Source organism: Pezoporus wallicus, unplaced genomic scaffold (assembly GCF_028554395.1).
Source record: "Pezoporus wallicus isolate ANWC-B61680 ecotype Strahan unplaced genomic scaffold, APGP_CSIRO_Pwel_v1 contig_3489, whole genome shotgun sequence".
NCBI lineage: Eukaryota > Metazoa > Chordata > Aves > Psittaciformes > Psittacidae > Pezoporus > Pezoporus wallicus.
In genome coordinates this window covers 163,659-178,389 of record NW_026635093.1, presented here as the reverse complement: position 1 = coordinate 178,389, position 14,731 = coordinate 163,659, and the positions used below count along the sequence as shown (strand labels likewise).

Here is a 14,731-nt window from a genome sequence, read left to right as displayed (position 1 = left end):
CCCCGCCACCAGGCTTCCAACACTATGGGGAGATCAAATGGATTAAACCACACAGTTTTCAGACAGGGGCGGCAGAGGGTTGGGTTCCCATCTGCGTTGTGTTAGAACACCCCTGAAATCAATTTCTACCCGTTGCCTCGTGCTATCAAGGACAGGTGGTTCCTCTTTTTGGCAGATAACAGCGTGTTTCAGCAGAAAACGCAGGTCGTTGGAAACACAATGTTAGACAGCGGTATGCCATGACATCAGTGGAAGCACACCGGGACCAGTGATGTAGAAATTACCTGGGGGCACATTTTTGGTTGCTCTCGTTAGTACAGAGGAATGGTAGGGAGGGGTCTGTTCTCACTTGGCTGGTAATCACGAGATGTGTAATCATCTTACAGGTTCCTTGCTGTCAGCGAGTAGGCAAGGTCGTTTGCAGTAATTTAGTCTGTCATAGTTGTAGTGGAAAAAGAAACCTTTCGTAACGCCCGTGACATGTAAATGAACAGGTGGGCAAATGGGTCCTGCTTCTGCCTTTTGTCCTTGAAGACCGATTCTGGCAAGGAGAAGAAGGCATGTGACATGTTCAGTGGCGTGGCTACTTTCAGAAAGAACATGCCTGTGGCAGTTGGGGTACAAAGTGCACTGAGGTTTCTTTTATCTTGGAGTGGATGTGCCGTTTAGCAGATTCTTTGGTTTCCTCACAGATATTCAGCGAATGTCAGGGTCTCTCTGCTTTCCATGTTCTCTCAGTGTTGTTTAATTCTTGCTGCGAGTAGAGCGAGTAATCACTTTACAGCTGACTTTGGGTTTCCTTCCTTGACTCAGGTGAACCACTGGTCACTGAACCTGCTGGTCAACCTTACGCAGAGTCTCTGTTGGAGAGGGAACCACGTGCAGCCCGATCACGTTTAATCATGTAGGACAACATCTACTCTGTACAACCGAGGGAGGAAAACCAGCAACAAGTCCCTAGCAAAGACTGGGCAGTGAGGCCAGAAAACCTTCAGGCACGAAAAGAGGTCAGTTTCTGGTTACCAGTGTGGCTCACCCGGTGCAGCCCTTCCCCCCGTGACGTGTTGTGTGATACTTCTGTTAGTGACTTGAGAGGTAGCCTGGTTTGAGCTCGGACTGATCCTGAGCACTGGACGCCTGTGAATGCTGGCAAAGTCATTCCTTCTCCTAGCACTGTTGAAGTTCCAGGTGTCTTTTTATCCCCTTCCCTTCCTGTTACCTTGCAGAGCTCCCCTTGAGGGTCTGTGCATTACTTCTTGGAATCCCTTGGAGATCTATGCTTGCATGATTGGAAAGAGTATGATTCTGAATTTGGGTTTATGATAAAGTACAATCATTGTGAAAAGGTGTTTTATCTCCAGCTGTTGGGCAATCCAGGAAGAAACAAAACGGAAGAAGGGTATCGAGCCAGCTAGCCAAATAATAACTGATAGTATCTGATCTGTGTGAATTTTGACAGCTGCAGTAGGAAGCGTTTCATCTTGCAGGCGTATAAATTGCCAGCAGAGAGACCGCAGCCCCACACTGACGGCATCATGCAAGTCCTCCTCCTGCTCGCAGCTGTAGGGTTCTGCTGGGGGCAGTACAACCCCAACACTCAGGCCGGGAGGACGTCTATCGTACATCTCTTTGAATGGCGCTGGGCCGATATTGCTCTTGAGTGTGAGCGCTATTTAGCTCCTTATGGATTCGGAGGAGTTCAGGTAAGCTGTTTCCTGTGAGTAGGTCGGGAAACGGCAGCACGGCATTTGATTAATAAATCAGAATGCCTGAATTAGAGCCAGCCAGCTCCAAGTCACTTTGGCGTTGGGAAGGGGAGGACGGAAGCCGTAACCCCACAGCCTGCTGGGCCAGGGCCTGATCTTGTTTCTCTAGCAGATCAGTTAGAAAGGGGCACTCTTTCCTCTGAAGGGCTTCCCCTGAATAGCTCGGTTTCCCTCTTTACCTTCTTCCAAGGGATGTGCATAAGCATTGAGGTTTGGCGTTCCTAAGGTAGTCACTATTGCAGTGAAAAGAATTCCTGCGGCTTCAGCCCTGCCATGCGCGTGTCCTTGGAAGCAGGCCCACGCTGGACCTGGGCAGCCCACAGGAACAAAAGCAAACTTCTTTCTTGCCAGCCTGCAAGAGAGACACCTCGCAGAGCTGAGCTCACACTGTGGGTGAGAGAGACTGGGTTAGGCGCAAGCCTGCCCCTGAGGGGCGGAGGTGCCGAGGGCAGGTGTGACCCTTAAAACCTTGAAATAAACCCAGTGGATTTCCCCTCAAAGCGCACCGTTTCCTCCACAGGTTTCGCCTCCAAATGAAAACATTGTCATTACTAACCCAAACAGACCCTGGTGGGAAAGATACCAGCCCATCAGCTACAAACTCTGCACTCGGTCGGGAAATGAAGACGAGTTCAGAGACATGGTGACCAGATGCAACAACGTTGGAGTAAGTGCATTGACAATCTGTATCTGGTACGGCAAGGAGTGCCGTGTCAGTGGAGGGAGTTTAGTGCTGCTGCCCTCAAAGGAGGCATAAACTGAGAACGAACTGTAGGGGACCAGCAAATTCAAGTGAATGGTGATGTGGTGGAGCTCTGTCTCTCCCTTCACCATCTCTGCAAACCATACTGAAATGCACTTGTTGCTTTTCCAGGTGCGCATTTATGTGGATGCTGTGGTCAACCACATGTGTGGCTCCGGGGGTGGCTCAGGCACTCATTCTACCTGCGGAAGCTACTTTAATGCTGGCAACAGAGATTTTCCAGCTGTGCCATACTCTGGCTGGGATTTCAATGATGGCAAATGTAAAAGTGGAAGTGGAGAAATTGAAAGTTACGGTGATATCTATCAGGTAACTTTCTCAGACAAAAGTTGGAAAGCTTTTTCTTTTTTTCCTTTTCCAATTTGTTTGTTTGTTGGTTTTTGTGTTTTGCTTTGTTCTGCTTTTCTTAAACCCTGCTGTGTAAACATTACAGTAAGGCCAAAGAAAGGGAGCTGTTTCTCACAGAAGCTGTGTTTGGTCACCTGACAGGTGAATGAAGTAGTGAGCATGGGTACAAGAAAGGCACTTGTGGTGCCAAACATTCCAAGTAGTGAGAAATCAAGAGCCCTCCTCACATGTTGCCCGTAGGCATGTGCAGGATCTGGCTCCTGCAGTGGGCCCAGTGTACTCAGCTCAGCCGGTGAGCTCTTTCTTACAGCTCGTAAACTCAGCTGATATTGATCGGGAGCTCCCATGGAAAACTGACAGCAGCGCAAAGTGGGACCCTGGCTGGGCGGCTGACTTGTTTTGGCTGATGACATGTGTGGCAGTTCTTTTCTCAAGGTTACCGCTCTTCCTTCGGGGTTGCGATAGAGACAAGCTGAACAGGGAAGGCAAAAGCCACACACGCAGGCAAAGCGGAACGATGAATTCAGTCAGCACTTGCCGACCGTAGGCAGCGGTTCAGCCATCTCCAGGACAGTGGGGCTACATCACAAACCCTCCTCTCTCGCAGCGTCCCCCCTTCCTTCTTCTTCCCACAGCTTTATATGCCGAGCATGAGGTCATATGGCAAATGAGAGATACAAAACAAACAGAATTGATTTTATGGCTCGAAACATGTAAGCATTTCACTGGAAGGTGTTACAAGCTGACAGAGTGGCACCTCCTAACTGTTTCGGGTTTTTTTTTCCCCTCACTTTCCAGGTCCGGGACTGTCGCTTGTCTGGCCTTCTTGATCTGGCCCTGGAGAAGGACTATGTCCGCTCAGAAGTTGCTGAGTACATGAACCATCTCATTGATATTGGCGTAGCAGGCTTCCGAATTGATGCTGCCAAGCATATGTGGCCTGGGGACATTAAAGCATTTCTGGACAAGCTGAAAGATCTAAATACTCAGTGGTTTTCTGCAGGAACAAGACCTTTCATTTACCAAGAGGTAATCTCCATGTTTTCTCCTCAATGGTTTGTCTTTGTCTTTATTACCTCTTGTACCTCCCTCCTTCGGTGGCCTTTGCTGTAGACAGAGATAAGCTTTTCTTTGGAGCAGCCCTGCAGTCCCAAGTACTTCTCTAAAAACGCCTCCACGTCTTCTTGCCGTTGAACTTCACCTCTTTGTGTTCTCTCACACGTGTTCACCGTGTATTCTGTCAACTCTGAGCTGACCTGCACAGGAGAAATAAACATACTTGAATCTTTTCTCTCCAAGAGCAAAGCAAGAGCTAATGCTGGGGGCTGTACACTGCCTTTTTTGTCTCTGTGAGACAAGAAGAGAGGCAGAGTTTCCCCTCTGTGTACCAGGTAATTGACTTGGGTGGAGAGCCGATCACAGGCAGCGAGTACTTTGGAAACGGCCGAGTGACAGAATTCAAATACGGTGCCAAACTGGGGACGGTGATCCGCAAGTGGAATGGAGAAAAGATGGCTTACTTAAAGTAAGGATGAGGATGCTGCGACTTACGCACTGGGGTAGCCTGGATGCACCGGTGGACAGGGTAACTTCAAGTCTCTGTGTTTTTGGCCAGGAACTGGGGAGAAGGCTGGGGCTTTGTGCCTTCCGACAGAGCCCTGGTCTTTGTGGATAATCACGACAACCAGCGGGGGCACGGGGCCGGTGGGGCTTCCATTCTGACCTTCTGGGATGCCAGGTAAAGGACCGCTCTTGTCCGGGCGATGCTTCTCCCATCTGCTCGTTTGTGTCTCTGTTTTCTGGCACGGTTTCTCGTCCCACGTCTCATGACTCTCTTTGTCCAACCAACAGGCTTTACAAAATGGCAGTCGGTTTCATGCTCGCTCATCCGTATGGGTTCACACGTGTGATGTCAAGTTTCCGCTGGCCACGAAATTTTGTAAACGGACAGGTAAGCTCGTCATGCTGAACAGAGGTTCATGGTGAAGGAGGATCAGAAGAGGGCCAGAGAAGCAGTCTGGTGTGTTTAGATTAGTGAAGTGATCTCTCTGTCCCACGTGGGATCTAGCAGGTGGACGCCCCCCCCTAGCTTTTGTCTACAGACAGGCTCTCTGAATTTTTCGGTGAGAAGTTTTAACCTTCTCCTTTGAACTGCAGGACGTCAATGACTGGGTTGGACCACCAAGTAACTCAGATGGGTCAACAAAGGCTGTTACGATCAACGCAGACACTACCTGTGGCAATGACTGGGTTTGTGAACATCGCTGGCGTCAAATCAGGTAGGTCTCTGGGGAGACGAAAAGAAGTAAGAGCTGTTGCTTTTGCTTCGTATTCCTCGTGGCTTTAGAGCCCTCGCAGCCCCAGTGACAGCGATCCCTTGCATTTTCAGGAACATGGTTGTCTTCCGTAACGTGGTGGACGGTCAGCCTTTCTCCAACTGGTGGGACAATGGCAGCAACCAAGTAGCTTTTGGCCGTGGCAATCAAGGCTTCATCGTTTTCAATAATGATGACTGGTAAGTCAGTGGGAGAAGACCGTGTCCTCAGAGAGGAGCATAGCATCCCTGATGAGCACTGCCGATGGGAGGGAGAACGGTCTTTTCTCCTGATGAGGGCGCTCACGCCGGCCTGCACCAGAGATCCTTGGCTCGCATGCCAGGTCTAGAGAGCCAAAATGGGAGTGCAGGGAGCAGAGCGGGGCTAGGATCAGAAAGCTCAGCCTCTACATTGCCAAATGTTCAAAGTGAGGGAGTAGCATCAGGTTCAGAAAGCCTCTATACCCGGTTTGAATTACCTGTTTGGGAAACATTGGATAAAGAGGGTCCTCTTCTTTTCGCGTAGGGATATGAACGTCAATTTGCAAACGGGGCTGCCTGCTGGTACCTACTGTGATGTTATTTCCGGAGACAAGGAGGACAACCGATGCACTGGAAGTCAGGTGTATGTTTCTGGGGATGGAATGGCTAATTTCCAGATTAGTAACCACGCTGAAGATCCATTCATGGCAATTCACGTTAACGCCAAGCTGTAACTCGGGAGAAACATCCTTCTCCGTTTGGCCTCTGCGTTACCGTTTCCCCCGTAACTGGTGACTCCCTGGTATTTGAGCAGGCAGAGGAATTAAGGGGACAAAAAGCTGGTTTTGTCACTGTGGTCAGCAGGTGCTTTTGAGTAGACAGGCAGAGGTCTCAGAGCTCAAGAGTATCTGTCACTGACCTAGAAGCTCATGCAAATAAGGAAGTGCTGTTATTTTTTTCCATGCTTTAAAATAGAGATTGTGTAAAGCAGGCCCAGGCTGTCAAAAAGAGAAAATAATGGATGAAGCGCTAAAGAATTAAAAATCTGTATGAAAAATGATGTACTGACCCAAAAGACAGAAAATCATTTGCAAAGAAGTTCTTACCTTCTTTTTGCCTACAGCCAGAGGTGAAGATCAGAGAGGGAAGAAAAGAGGAACCTGATAAGGAAAGTGCAGAACCAGTAGATAAAGGTGACGTACAGCTGTGTAGGAGGACTGACCTACTCTTCCCTTTGGAATGAAACCAAGGATTTGGTGCAGCAAAGAGCAGGGCAACATAAATGAGTATGTGAACGTCTGTCCTTGTCTCTCTCTTTTATAAACTCCTCCTCTCTCTGTCTTACCCATAGTTTCTGTCTTTTTTTCCATTGCTTCCTTTTTCCATTGCTTTCCATTTCTGCTTTCTTTTGGTATTTTGAATAGTTCTTAAGAGATGCTTCCTGGACTTCTCCATGAAGAGTGGTGTGCTAGCTGTGGCAAATCAGACTACCTTCAAAGATGGAAGAGGGAAAACAAGAAACGTAACCGACCTCAGGGGAGCTGCAAAGTAGGTTTTACCTTTCTTAAGTGCTTGTGTGTTGGATTCTGAGACTGTGAAATAATTTAGGAATTGAAAAACAAAGATCAGAATCTGTTGTATCAAATGGCTGAGGGTACCCAGACGAGACTTCCTGGTAGATGGTTTCTGTGCCTGAGCACTTGCAAAGTTCCAGTAGGGAAAACCAGCACTGTGGTATGCAGAAATGAGCAAGGAGCCAAAAGCTTTAGTGTTCCTCAGAATGACTGTCAGTTTTGAAAACATTCCACTTGGTTTTCCTAGCCAAAATTAATAGCAAGGAAAGTTAAAGGAGGTTCAAATTGAAGTCTTCATGCAGCAGGACTCGGGCCAGCCAGTGATGGCCTCAGCTCTTCCTTCCTACAGCAGCCTTCCTAGTACTGTGGATTGTCCTAGTACTTTTGCATCTCACCTCATCAGCATGCTCCTGTTTTTAGCACACGTCTGAAGGTCAAAAGGCAACGTCCTGGGCTCTGATGCCAGACAGCACCTCCCTTGCAGATGGACAGCAAGCATCTCCAATGCTGGGTAGCAACCAGCTACTCTCCATCCTCAGGCAGTCTGGAGCACAGGGGTACCTTTTCTTACCTCTGGATCTGAGGCTGCCACATTCTAGCACCTTCCCAGCAGTGCTAGCACCCGCACCTTAGGAAGTTTCCTTCTTCTGGCATCTACAACTACATTGTTTGTTCTTTGACAAGATGATTCTTCATTTCTTCTTAGGAAACGTTAATATGGGCAAGCACTTTTCAGGATAGGAAAACAACTCCAAGAAGTCCTCCTTTTGCTTCACTGAGCAGTTTTCTGCTTCTCTGCTATTAGCAGTCTTGTCTTTTCTCAGCAGCATCAGTAATATCCTGGATGCAAGATCAATTGGAGTAAAAAGTTTTGAAGACTATGCTATTTCTTGGTACTGGATTTTAATGTAAGATTCTAATGGGTAATTTTATGTTTTTCCAAACTCACTATGGAATGTGTAGGGAATTGAAGAATTGATCACGTACGTGTTTGTTACCAAACCTACTTTTAAGCTTTGCCATAATGTTGTTATGGTTCTGTATGTGAGGTAAGGATAGCACAGCATACATGCATACAGTATGGTCTGGAGTAGCTTTTGAATATCCTACCAGGCAGAAACCCAAGAGGTGCTGCTGTCTTCTGTTGCAGGACCCATCTGCATGGTAATTCCAAACCTAAAAATTCTTGATTACGAGACTTTCAAACCAATTGCAGTTGCTAAATGTCGTGAGTATCTATATAAAACACATCCCAATTTCCAAATTGATACTAGCAATATGTAGTTAAATTCATTGTAATACACAAATCCAGTGCAGCAGGCAAAGCAACTTAAAGAACAAAAACTACTGAACAGAGTTAGCTTTATCTTGCAATTATTACTCAATAATGAGCAATTAGTAAAAATGCAGCACCAAAACAAAAGAAGTAGCTATTTTGCTGCAGCAGATCTGTGAGTATATATGCCTAAATGGCCATTCTCTCTAGATCTGTTATTGAAATCAGACTTATGGTGAAGATTCTCTCAAAGGAGATGCTGCTCAACAGATGGGCTGGAGAGAGACTTGACCATTTTCTGAACAGACTTTCTCCATACTGAAGCCAGTTTCCCCATTTCAAATAGGATACTTTTATAAGGGATTGTTGTTACTTTTAAAGTAGTTGGGTAGAATTTTCCTCACACTTTTCACCAAATGACAGCATGCATCCAGTGATTTCTGGGCAAACATATGAAAGTGCCAGAGTTTGGGTGATGAGAGTGAAGGCCTGATGGTGAAAGGAGGTGGGATTAAAAATCTAATATGGAATTGCTCTGTTCTTTTTATCCTACTCCCAAAGAACTGCTGCTTTCAAGGCTCAGTTTAAGGGAAGCACTCTATTAATGACAGTTGTTACCATGTATTCATTCAGTTTTGGTGTTACTAGAGCAAATCTGAAGCTAACCGTAGATAAAGGTATCTTACTGCCTTGAAGAAGAGAGTCAGGAACTCCAAAATGACAGTGCTTTTTTTGAGGAATACATTCTGAATTTCAAACAAGCCATTCAGAAAGGGAACACGCATCATGCTGGGAAGCCTCTAAGGGGCTAGGACTTAAGACCAGTTTACAAAGGCTTAACTAAATAAACTGATGTTCTTTTTCTTGTCCCTCTGCCCGTCTGGCTTAGTTTGCCCAAGACATCCGGTTTTGATTGTTTGTGGTCAGGCTGACCCGTTTGTTATCTTTAGTCACTGGCTAAATAAACTGGGAACGTTCAGAAGAGAAGTTCCTGACCACAGGGAAGAAAAGGGTTTCATTTCTTTTGAGTCTGTTCTAACACAAAATTCTGATGTAACACCTCAAAGTTCTAGAGAAATGAAATGTTCTGTGAAGCGTCTGAGCTGGATCTTTGTTGGATGGAACCATTGTTCACACTGCTTTATTTGCATTGCTTTAGAAGAAACCCGCTGAGTAAAGGCCTTTTGCAGTCATTCTTTCCTTTCTGACTTGCTTTCTGGGAGTGAAATGAAAGCAAATGTTTCCTTAGCACAGACTTGATAAAGACACTGGAGATGTCCATCCTAGGGGTCCCACTGATGGCTCTGAACAGGTTCTTTTTATGCATCACTATGCCCTGATCATTTTCTTCTCCGATGGGTAGAAAGGATCACTGGTTTTCCTCCTAAAATGAATTCTTTTTTTTTCTAGGAAAGCTCCTCAAATGTTACTTTCCTAATATTGTTTCTGTGCAAGCAGGGATTTTAAATGGAGGACATAAACCAGTAACCTCCCCACACCCAGGTATTTCTCCCATTTAAGTTTGTGTGCTGTAGACTAGGCCATGGCCTGGAAAAGGCAGTGAGTTGGTCAGCCAGTGTAAATGACCAAACCAGACGTGTGCTGGTCCCATTCAGGCACCCTGAGAACTCGGTGTACGCAGACAATTCTGGCTGTGTCCAGATCATCATATATAATCTGTCTGTTTCTAACAGCAGAGAGCCATGAGGAAATATTTCATAAGGAAGATTTTGAAATACATTTTTGCAAACCGTTCTCCTACACGAGACGAAGGGACCCTCATTTGGAGTAAGAGGCGTGCAAGAAAGATGCTCACACTTGTTCTCCCTGGGTTTCTGTTTCTTGTCTTTCTAGTGGGCTGTTCGTTGCAATGATTGTGAGTCTGCTCTTCCTTGTGTTATTGAGGTTCACAGCTGGGATTCTCTTCTGGATTTTCATCTTTGGCGTGACTGGAATTATAGGTTATGGTAGGTGTAATCCTCCAGCCTCTGAGGCTGTTTTTCCTTATTGCTTGATTTTGGGCAAGGAAAGCAAGTGATTACATCAGTTAAATGCTGTAGTTGGGAGAACTAGTGCCTAGGTTTAGACTCAATTAAATGAGAAGGGCCTAAATGGCAGCGAAATTTAGTAAGAATCCAGCTGTGCTGATACTTAGCCCCAGATGTAGTAACCTGAACTATTTACCCCCAGTGTACTTAGTCCACTTTCACTTGTACTGATCTTTCTTATCTGTAGATGTGATGTTATAGCTGGCTAGTCTCGCAGTAACGCGTGTTTAGTTTTGCTTCCCTGACATGCTGAGGACAAAACGCTTCACTTGTCAAAGATTTAAATAACCCCAACCTTGTCTTTGCACTCTTCAAAAACGCTCATTTGATATTGATTGATTTTTAACAGGCATCTGGCATTGTCGCTGGGAGTACGACCATCTTAAAGGAATACCTGGATCTGAGCTCACTGTTTCTGGTGCTGGATTCCAGACAGACTTGAGAGTGCACCTGCAGCTGAGGCAAACATGGTTAGCATTTAGTAAGTGCCCTTTAAACTTGGTATCCGTTAAGGGATGTTCAGAAGATTCAGTCGCTGTCTTGCTACAGTTTCTGCCTTGTTAAATCTCCTCCTCTACATATGTTGCTCATAGAAGTAATCAGAATTCACTTTCTTTGTATAGTACAAAAATCTACCTTTTCTGCAAAGCGACTAGCGTATGTGTAAGGGGCCAGAATGCAGTCGCACTAGTGATGAGAGTGAAAAAGGCTTGTGTTCCTAGCATTCTACTTCCCGTGTGTTCAGTCTTCACAATGGGGAAGCAGAAGGCAAGAACTAAGTCCCGATGAAGATAAGGAGGGGCATTTTTGTCTCTCAGTCTGTTTATGCCCCCTCCTGGAGGGCCCCAGAAATGAGACGAATAACTCTGTGCATCTTTTGTAGACCTGTTTACATTCAGGTCACTGCATTTTCTTGGAGGCTGTCCTGAGGCTGTGTAATGAACCATCACAAATGTCATCACTTCTGGTTTTCAGAAGTGCTTCACTGCTTTCTCTTACAAGGGCAGTGTATTTAAAACAATCCTACTGGAACAAGACAAGGAGGGGCACAAGAGAGAGCAAATACCTGTCAAACACTATTTGTGCTGCTGTTACTACTCTATTAGAAGGCACTAACTGATGATGAATGGCACATAGCCTAAAGCACTGCTTCTCCCTATTGGTAGCTAAATGAATAGAGCAGTAGTTTACTCCTTTAGTCTGCTTTCTCTGCTTTGTGTCTTCAAGTAACTGTGTTGGATCATTGAGCTCAGGAGCATCTTTGCATATTGTTGAGGCAGAGCTTTTTAGCATGCTGGCCCTAGAGAATATTAGGATTTTATTCCATCTTTCCGTGTAACTCCCCTGCCTGATTCTTAGCAGCCAATGTACAGTTTATCCAGAGGTCAGTGTCACTTTCAGATGAGTGAATTGAGGTACTACTAATGGGGACAAGCTACGTTAACTTAAGAGATCTGAACTGGCCTGAGACCAACTGCAAAGCAACCTGCCTATGTATTCCTTCATGGAGAACCATATCAAAAATAGGTGCTGAAATGTGTGTAACAAAACCTTTGTTCTGAAGAAAGTCTGTGGCTCTGAGCACCCCAGGGGTCACTTGCCACGTGCAGTTCTGATGGCTAGGGGTACTGCTATCAGTACTGGGGATCGCAACTGAACATCATCTCTGACTATCTGGGTCTGGATTCTGAGGCTGTGTCAAAGCTGTGGGACCTGAAGCCAATTCCCCTGTCCCTGTGCAAACCTCCAGACTCCACGGCTGAGGGATACCTTCCCTTTGTCTTCCTCTCCCTCCACAGAACTCTTGGTTTCAGCTGGAGGAGACAGGGCCTGCTGTGTGTAACCATCCACCACCGCTGGGCTGGTTTAATTGTTGTCTAACCCTCTGAGGCACCCAGAATTAAGGGATGTGTCTCAGGGTGAGAGGAGGTGTGCTTCAGGCATTTAAGACTCTGCCTTCTCGAGGTGGAGTCCAGAGAATTCTTTTGCTTCCTATTGCAGCAGTAGGATTTGAAGTGACACAAATAGAAATCAGAGAGAAGCCAACTCTTTAAACAAGATCTGGGTTATGAATCAAACACTGCTCACAACTAAGAGAGGAAATGTTTCGGGACATGGTGCTCTCAGCTCTCTAACCTTAGAGCAAGTTTGTGTGATTCCAGCATCACAGCTGGAAGGTGAAAATCATTTGACCAAAACTGGACAAAAAAAAACCAAAGCCCCTTTGTTTTCAGAAGTGCTTCACAAAGCCTCTTTGGTTTTTTTGACAGGAATGAGGGGAAAGGAGCTCACGCCAAGCTAACGCTCAGACGAGCCTGTTGATTTAAGTACACGTAAATGTTAAAGGAGTATGTATCAGAAAACTGCACTCTTCAGGCAAAGTTGACTCTTCATCTCCTTTTTATTTGTTGTATCTAAATACTACAGATGAGCAGCATTAGAGTATAAATGTGCAAAATGCTTGTTATGAAAAGCAGAATTTGTTAGGGGTGAACTGGCAGGGTCGTGCCCATTCTGACAAACTCTGGGCATGTAGAATTTCCCCCCCCAAAGCTATGAAATGGGGTTGATGATTGGCAGCTGCAGTGAGAGAAGGAAAGAGCTGCTCCAGCAGGGAATTCTATGGAGTTCATGAACAATAGTGCAAAACACAAGGGGTGGGGAGAGGGGGGAATTACAGAGGCAGCCTGTTGGTTCGGTTCTTCATAAACCTAACTTTTGTGTGTTTCCAGTGGTAATACTTTGTGGTGCTGAGGTCATAATCATACTGATGCTGATCTTCCTAAGGAATGGGATCCTGATCGCCATTGCATTGTGCTTATAAGAGCTTTCTCATTTGCAGTAAGACATTTCTTATCTCCCAGCTCCCTGCCTTAAGAGTACAGACGCTGTTAGCGGCCCCATGTATCCTGGGTGCAAGGAGGTGTGTGCCCAGTGTGGGGCACTGTTAATAGGAGCCTAAGAGCTACAGCTGCCAGCTTTGCTCTGTCATTGGATTGTCTCCAGAGAGACATATACTAGTGGTAGAGGTGGTGTTGTTTTGGCTGGGGCTTTTAATTTAGGAAAGACCTTTTTTTCTGGAAATGCATAAGTCACATAAGATGTGGGAGGCCTCTTCATTTTGTGTTTTCTGAAATCTGGATAGGCTTTATTCACAGTGGTTCCTGGTTTATCCAGTGCCAACTCTTAGTTGTGGTTTGAGTTTGGTTTGGGTTTGTTTTAATGGGAATATAAGAAAGGAGAAATGGACTTAACACGCCCTTGGATTTAATTGCAAATAAGCTAAGGCCTTGAGGGCCTCGGAAGTAGGGCTCTTTTAGAGCACATGGAGTTAGCTCTGAGTTTATCTGTGTGCACTTGCTTGTAGTTTTCTGCCCTCTCTGTTGGTGTTATGGTTCTCAGGAGTCAGGGTTTAGGATTTTTGTAATGGGATTGGGAAATGCTGAGGTTCTGCCTTCAGCCAGGTACCTGTTTCCTGTCTTACGCTACTGTGCAGTCAAAGCATTGCAATTAATTTTGGCAGGACTGAATTATCCTCTTCAGTTCCTGTTCATGACAATACAGGAACACTGTTAACGCTCTGAAGCACTTTTGTTCACAACCTTGACAGGTAGAAGGATTTCAGGAAGTTCATAAACTTCCTGCTGGGAAGTGCTAACATTCTGTAGTTTTTCAGCAGCAGGGAAAGGTCACTTGAGGGTGATGGTTTTACTCTCCTGCGTAATGCATGAGGTGAAGCTCTGTGTGCAATTCCTGGAAACCTAACAGCCCATGCCCTGTGTTCGGGAAGGTGCAAACCAAGCTGCTAATGACTGGAAATCAAATTGCATTTTTCAATGCCTTTTAACTACTCTTTCAAAACTACTGCAATTGTCTTGAAATCCATAGGGGCAAACAGTTAACAGTCGTTACTCCATCCATGGTGTCTGTGGAAACCAAGGGGCCTGTCGTGAACTGCTGTGCGCTGCTAGTACGTAGTGACTGTTTCTGCTGTGTGCCTCTACTGGACTTCTGCATCTCTAGACTCAGACAGAAATCAATGTGTTGCTCTTCAGCTCCTGATTGCACATGAGGGTTCCCTTGCGCTCTCCCAGCATTTACTAGTTTAGCAGCAGGAATTGGGTAACTTTGTCTGCTTTTACATTTTGGAAACTGCCTCCTGGCAAACACATAGCATCAGAAATGCCACAAGTCAATCCTGCAGGAAATACTAGGAGACAGAAAGGCTTGTGATAAGAGAGAAAATTTAGAGTAACAGAAGAGGCAGGTGGCCAGAATGTGAAGAGAACCAACCTGTAAGCTTGAGTGACCGAACCCCTGCTCTCTGCAATCCCATCCCATGAGATAACCCAGCTGGAGGCGCTGGTCGCTGTGTCCGACTTTACCCAGCGGGGCTGTATCCACTCACTGCTTGCAGAGAGGAGTCCCTGGAGGAGTAGGAGCCGACTGAGGTTCCTGCCACCAGTGAAAGGCCATTCTTCTTTCTGCACCATTCGACATGCAAGGAAAGTCACATAGAGGAAGGTGTTAGCATGTCCTGGCATTACGATGTCATGTAGTCAGTACTTAAGGCTGGGGACAGAGTCCTCAAATGCAAAGCTGTGTAGATTGCATATGAGCTGAGCAGCATGGGACAAGGAAATAAAGGGTCATTACTGCA

General features: G+C 45.9%; 3 protein-coding genes across 9 annotated transcripts in view; 2 read left to right on the top strand and 1 right to left on the bottom strand.

Annotated features, from left to right (window-relative positions):
* The window catches only part of COL11A1 (collagen type XI alpha 1 chain), a 456,680-nt gene that overhangs the window by 311,642 nt on the left and 130,307 nt on the right, over positions 1-14,731 (bottom strand). The gene's annotated exons all lie outside the window — the stretch shown is intronic.
* Positions 1,511-5,983, top strand: LOC130595277 (pancreatic alpha-amylase). The gene is made up of 10 exons (XM_057401876.1): positions 1,511-1,703; positions 2,287-2,433; positions 2,641-2,838; positions 3,676-3,906; positions 4,269-4,402; positions 4,493-4,615; positions 4,729-4,828; positions 5,035-5,156; positions 5,267-5,392; positions 5,718-5,983. Exons 1-10 carry the CDS (start codon positions 1,536-1,538, stop codon positions 5,905-5,907), a joined length of 1,539 nt encoding a protein of 512 aa, XP_057257859.1. The 5' UTR covers positions 1,511-1,535; the 3' UTR covers positions 5,908-5,983.
* LOC130595395 (choline transporter-like protein 5) lies at positions 6,573-13,020 on the top strand. Its single transcript, XM_057402057.1, has 4 exons — positions 6,573-6,721; positions 9,878-9,990; positions 10,421-10,552; positions 12,804-13,020. The coding sequence occupies exons 1-4, from the start codon at positions 6,627-6,629 to the stop codon at positions 12,893-12,895; spliced, it is 432 nt and encodes a 143-aa protein (XP_057258040.1). The 5' UTR covers positions 6,573-6,626; the 3' UTR covers positions 12,896-13,020.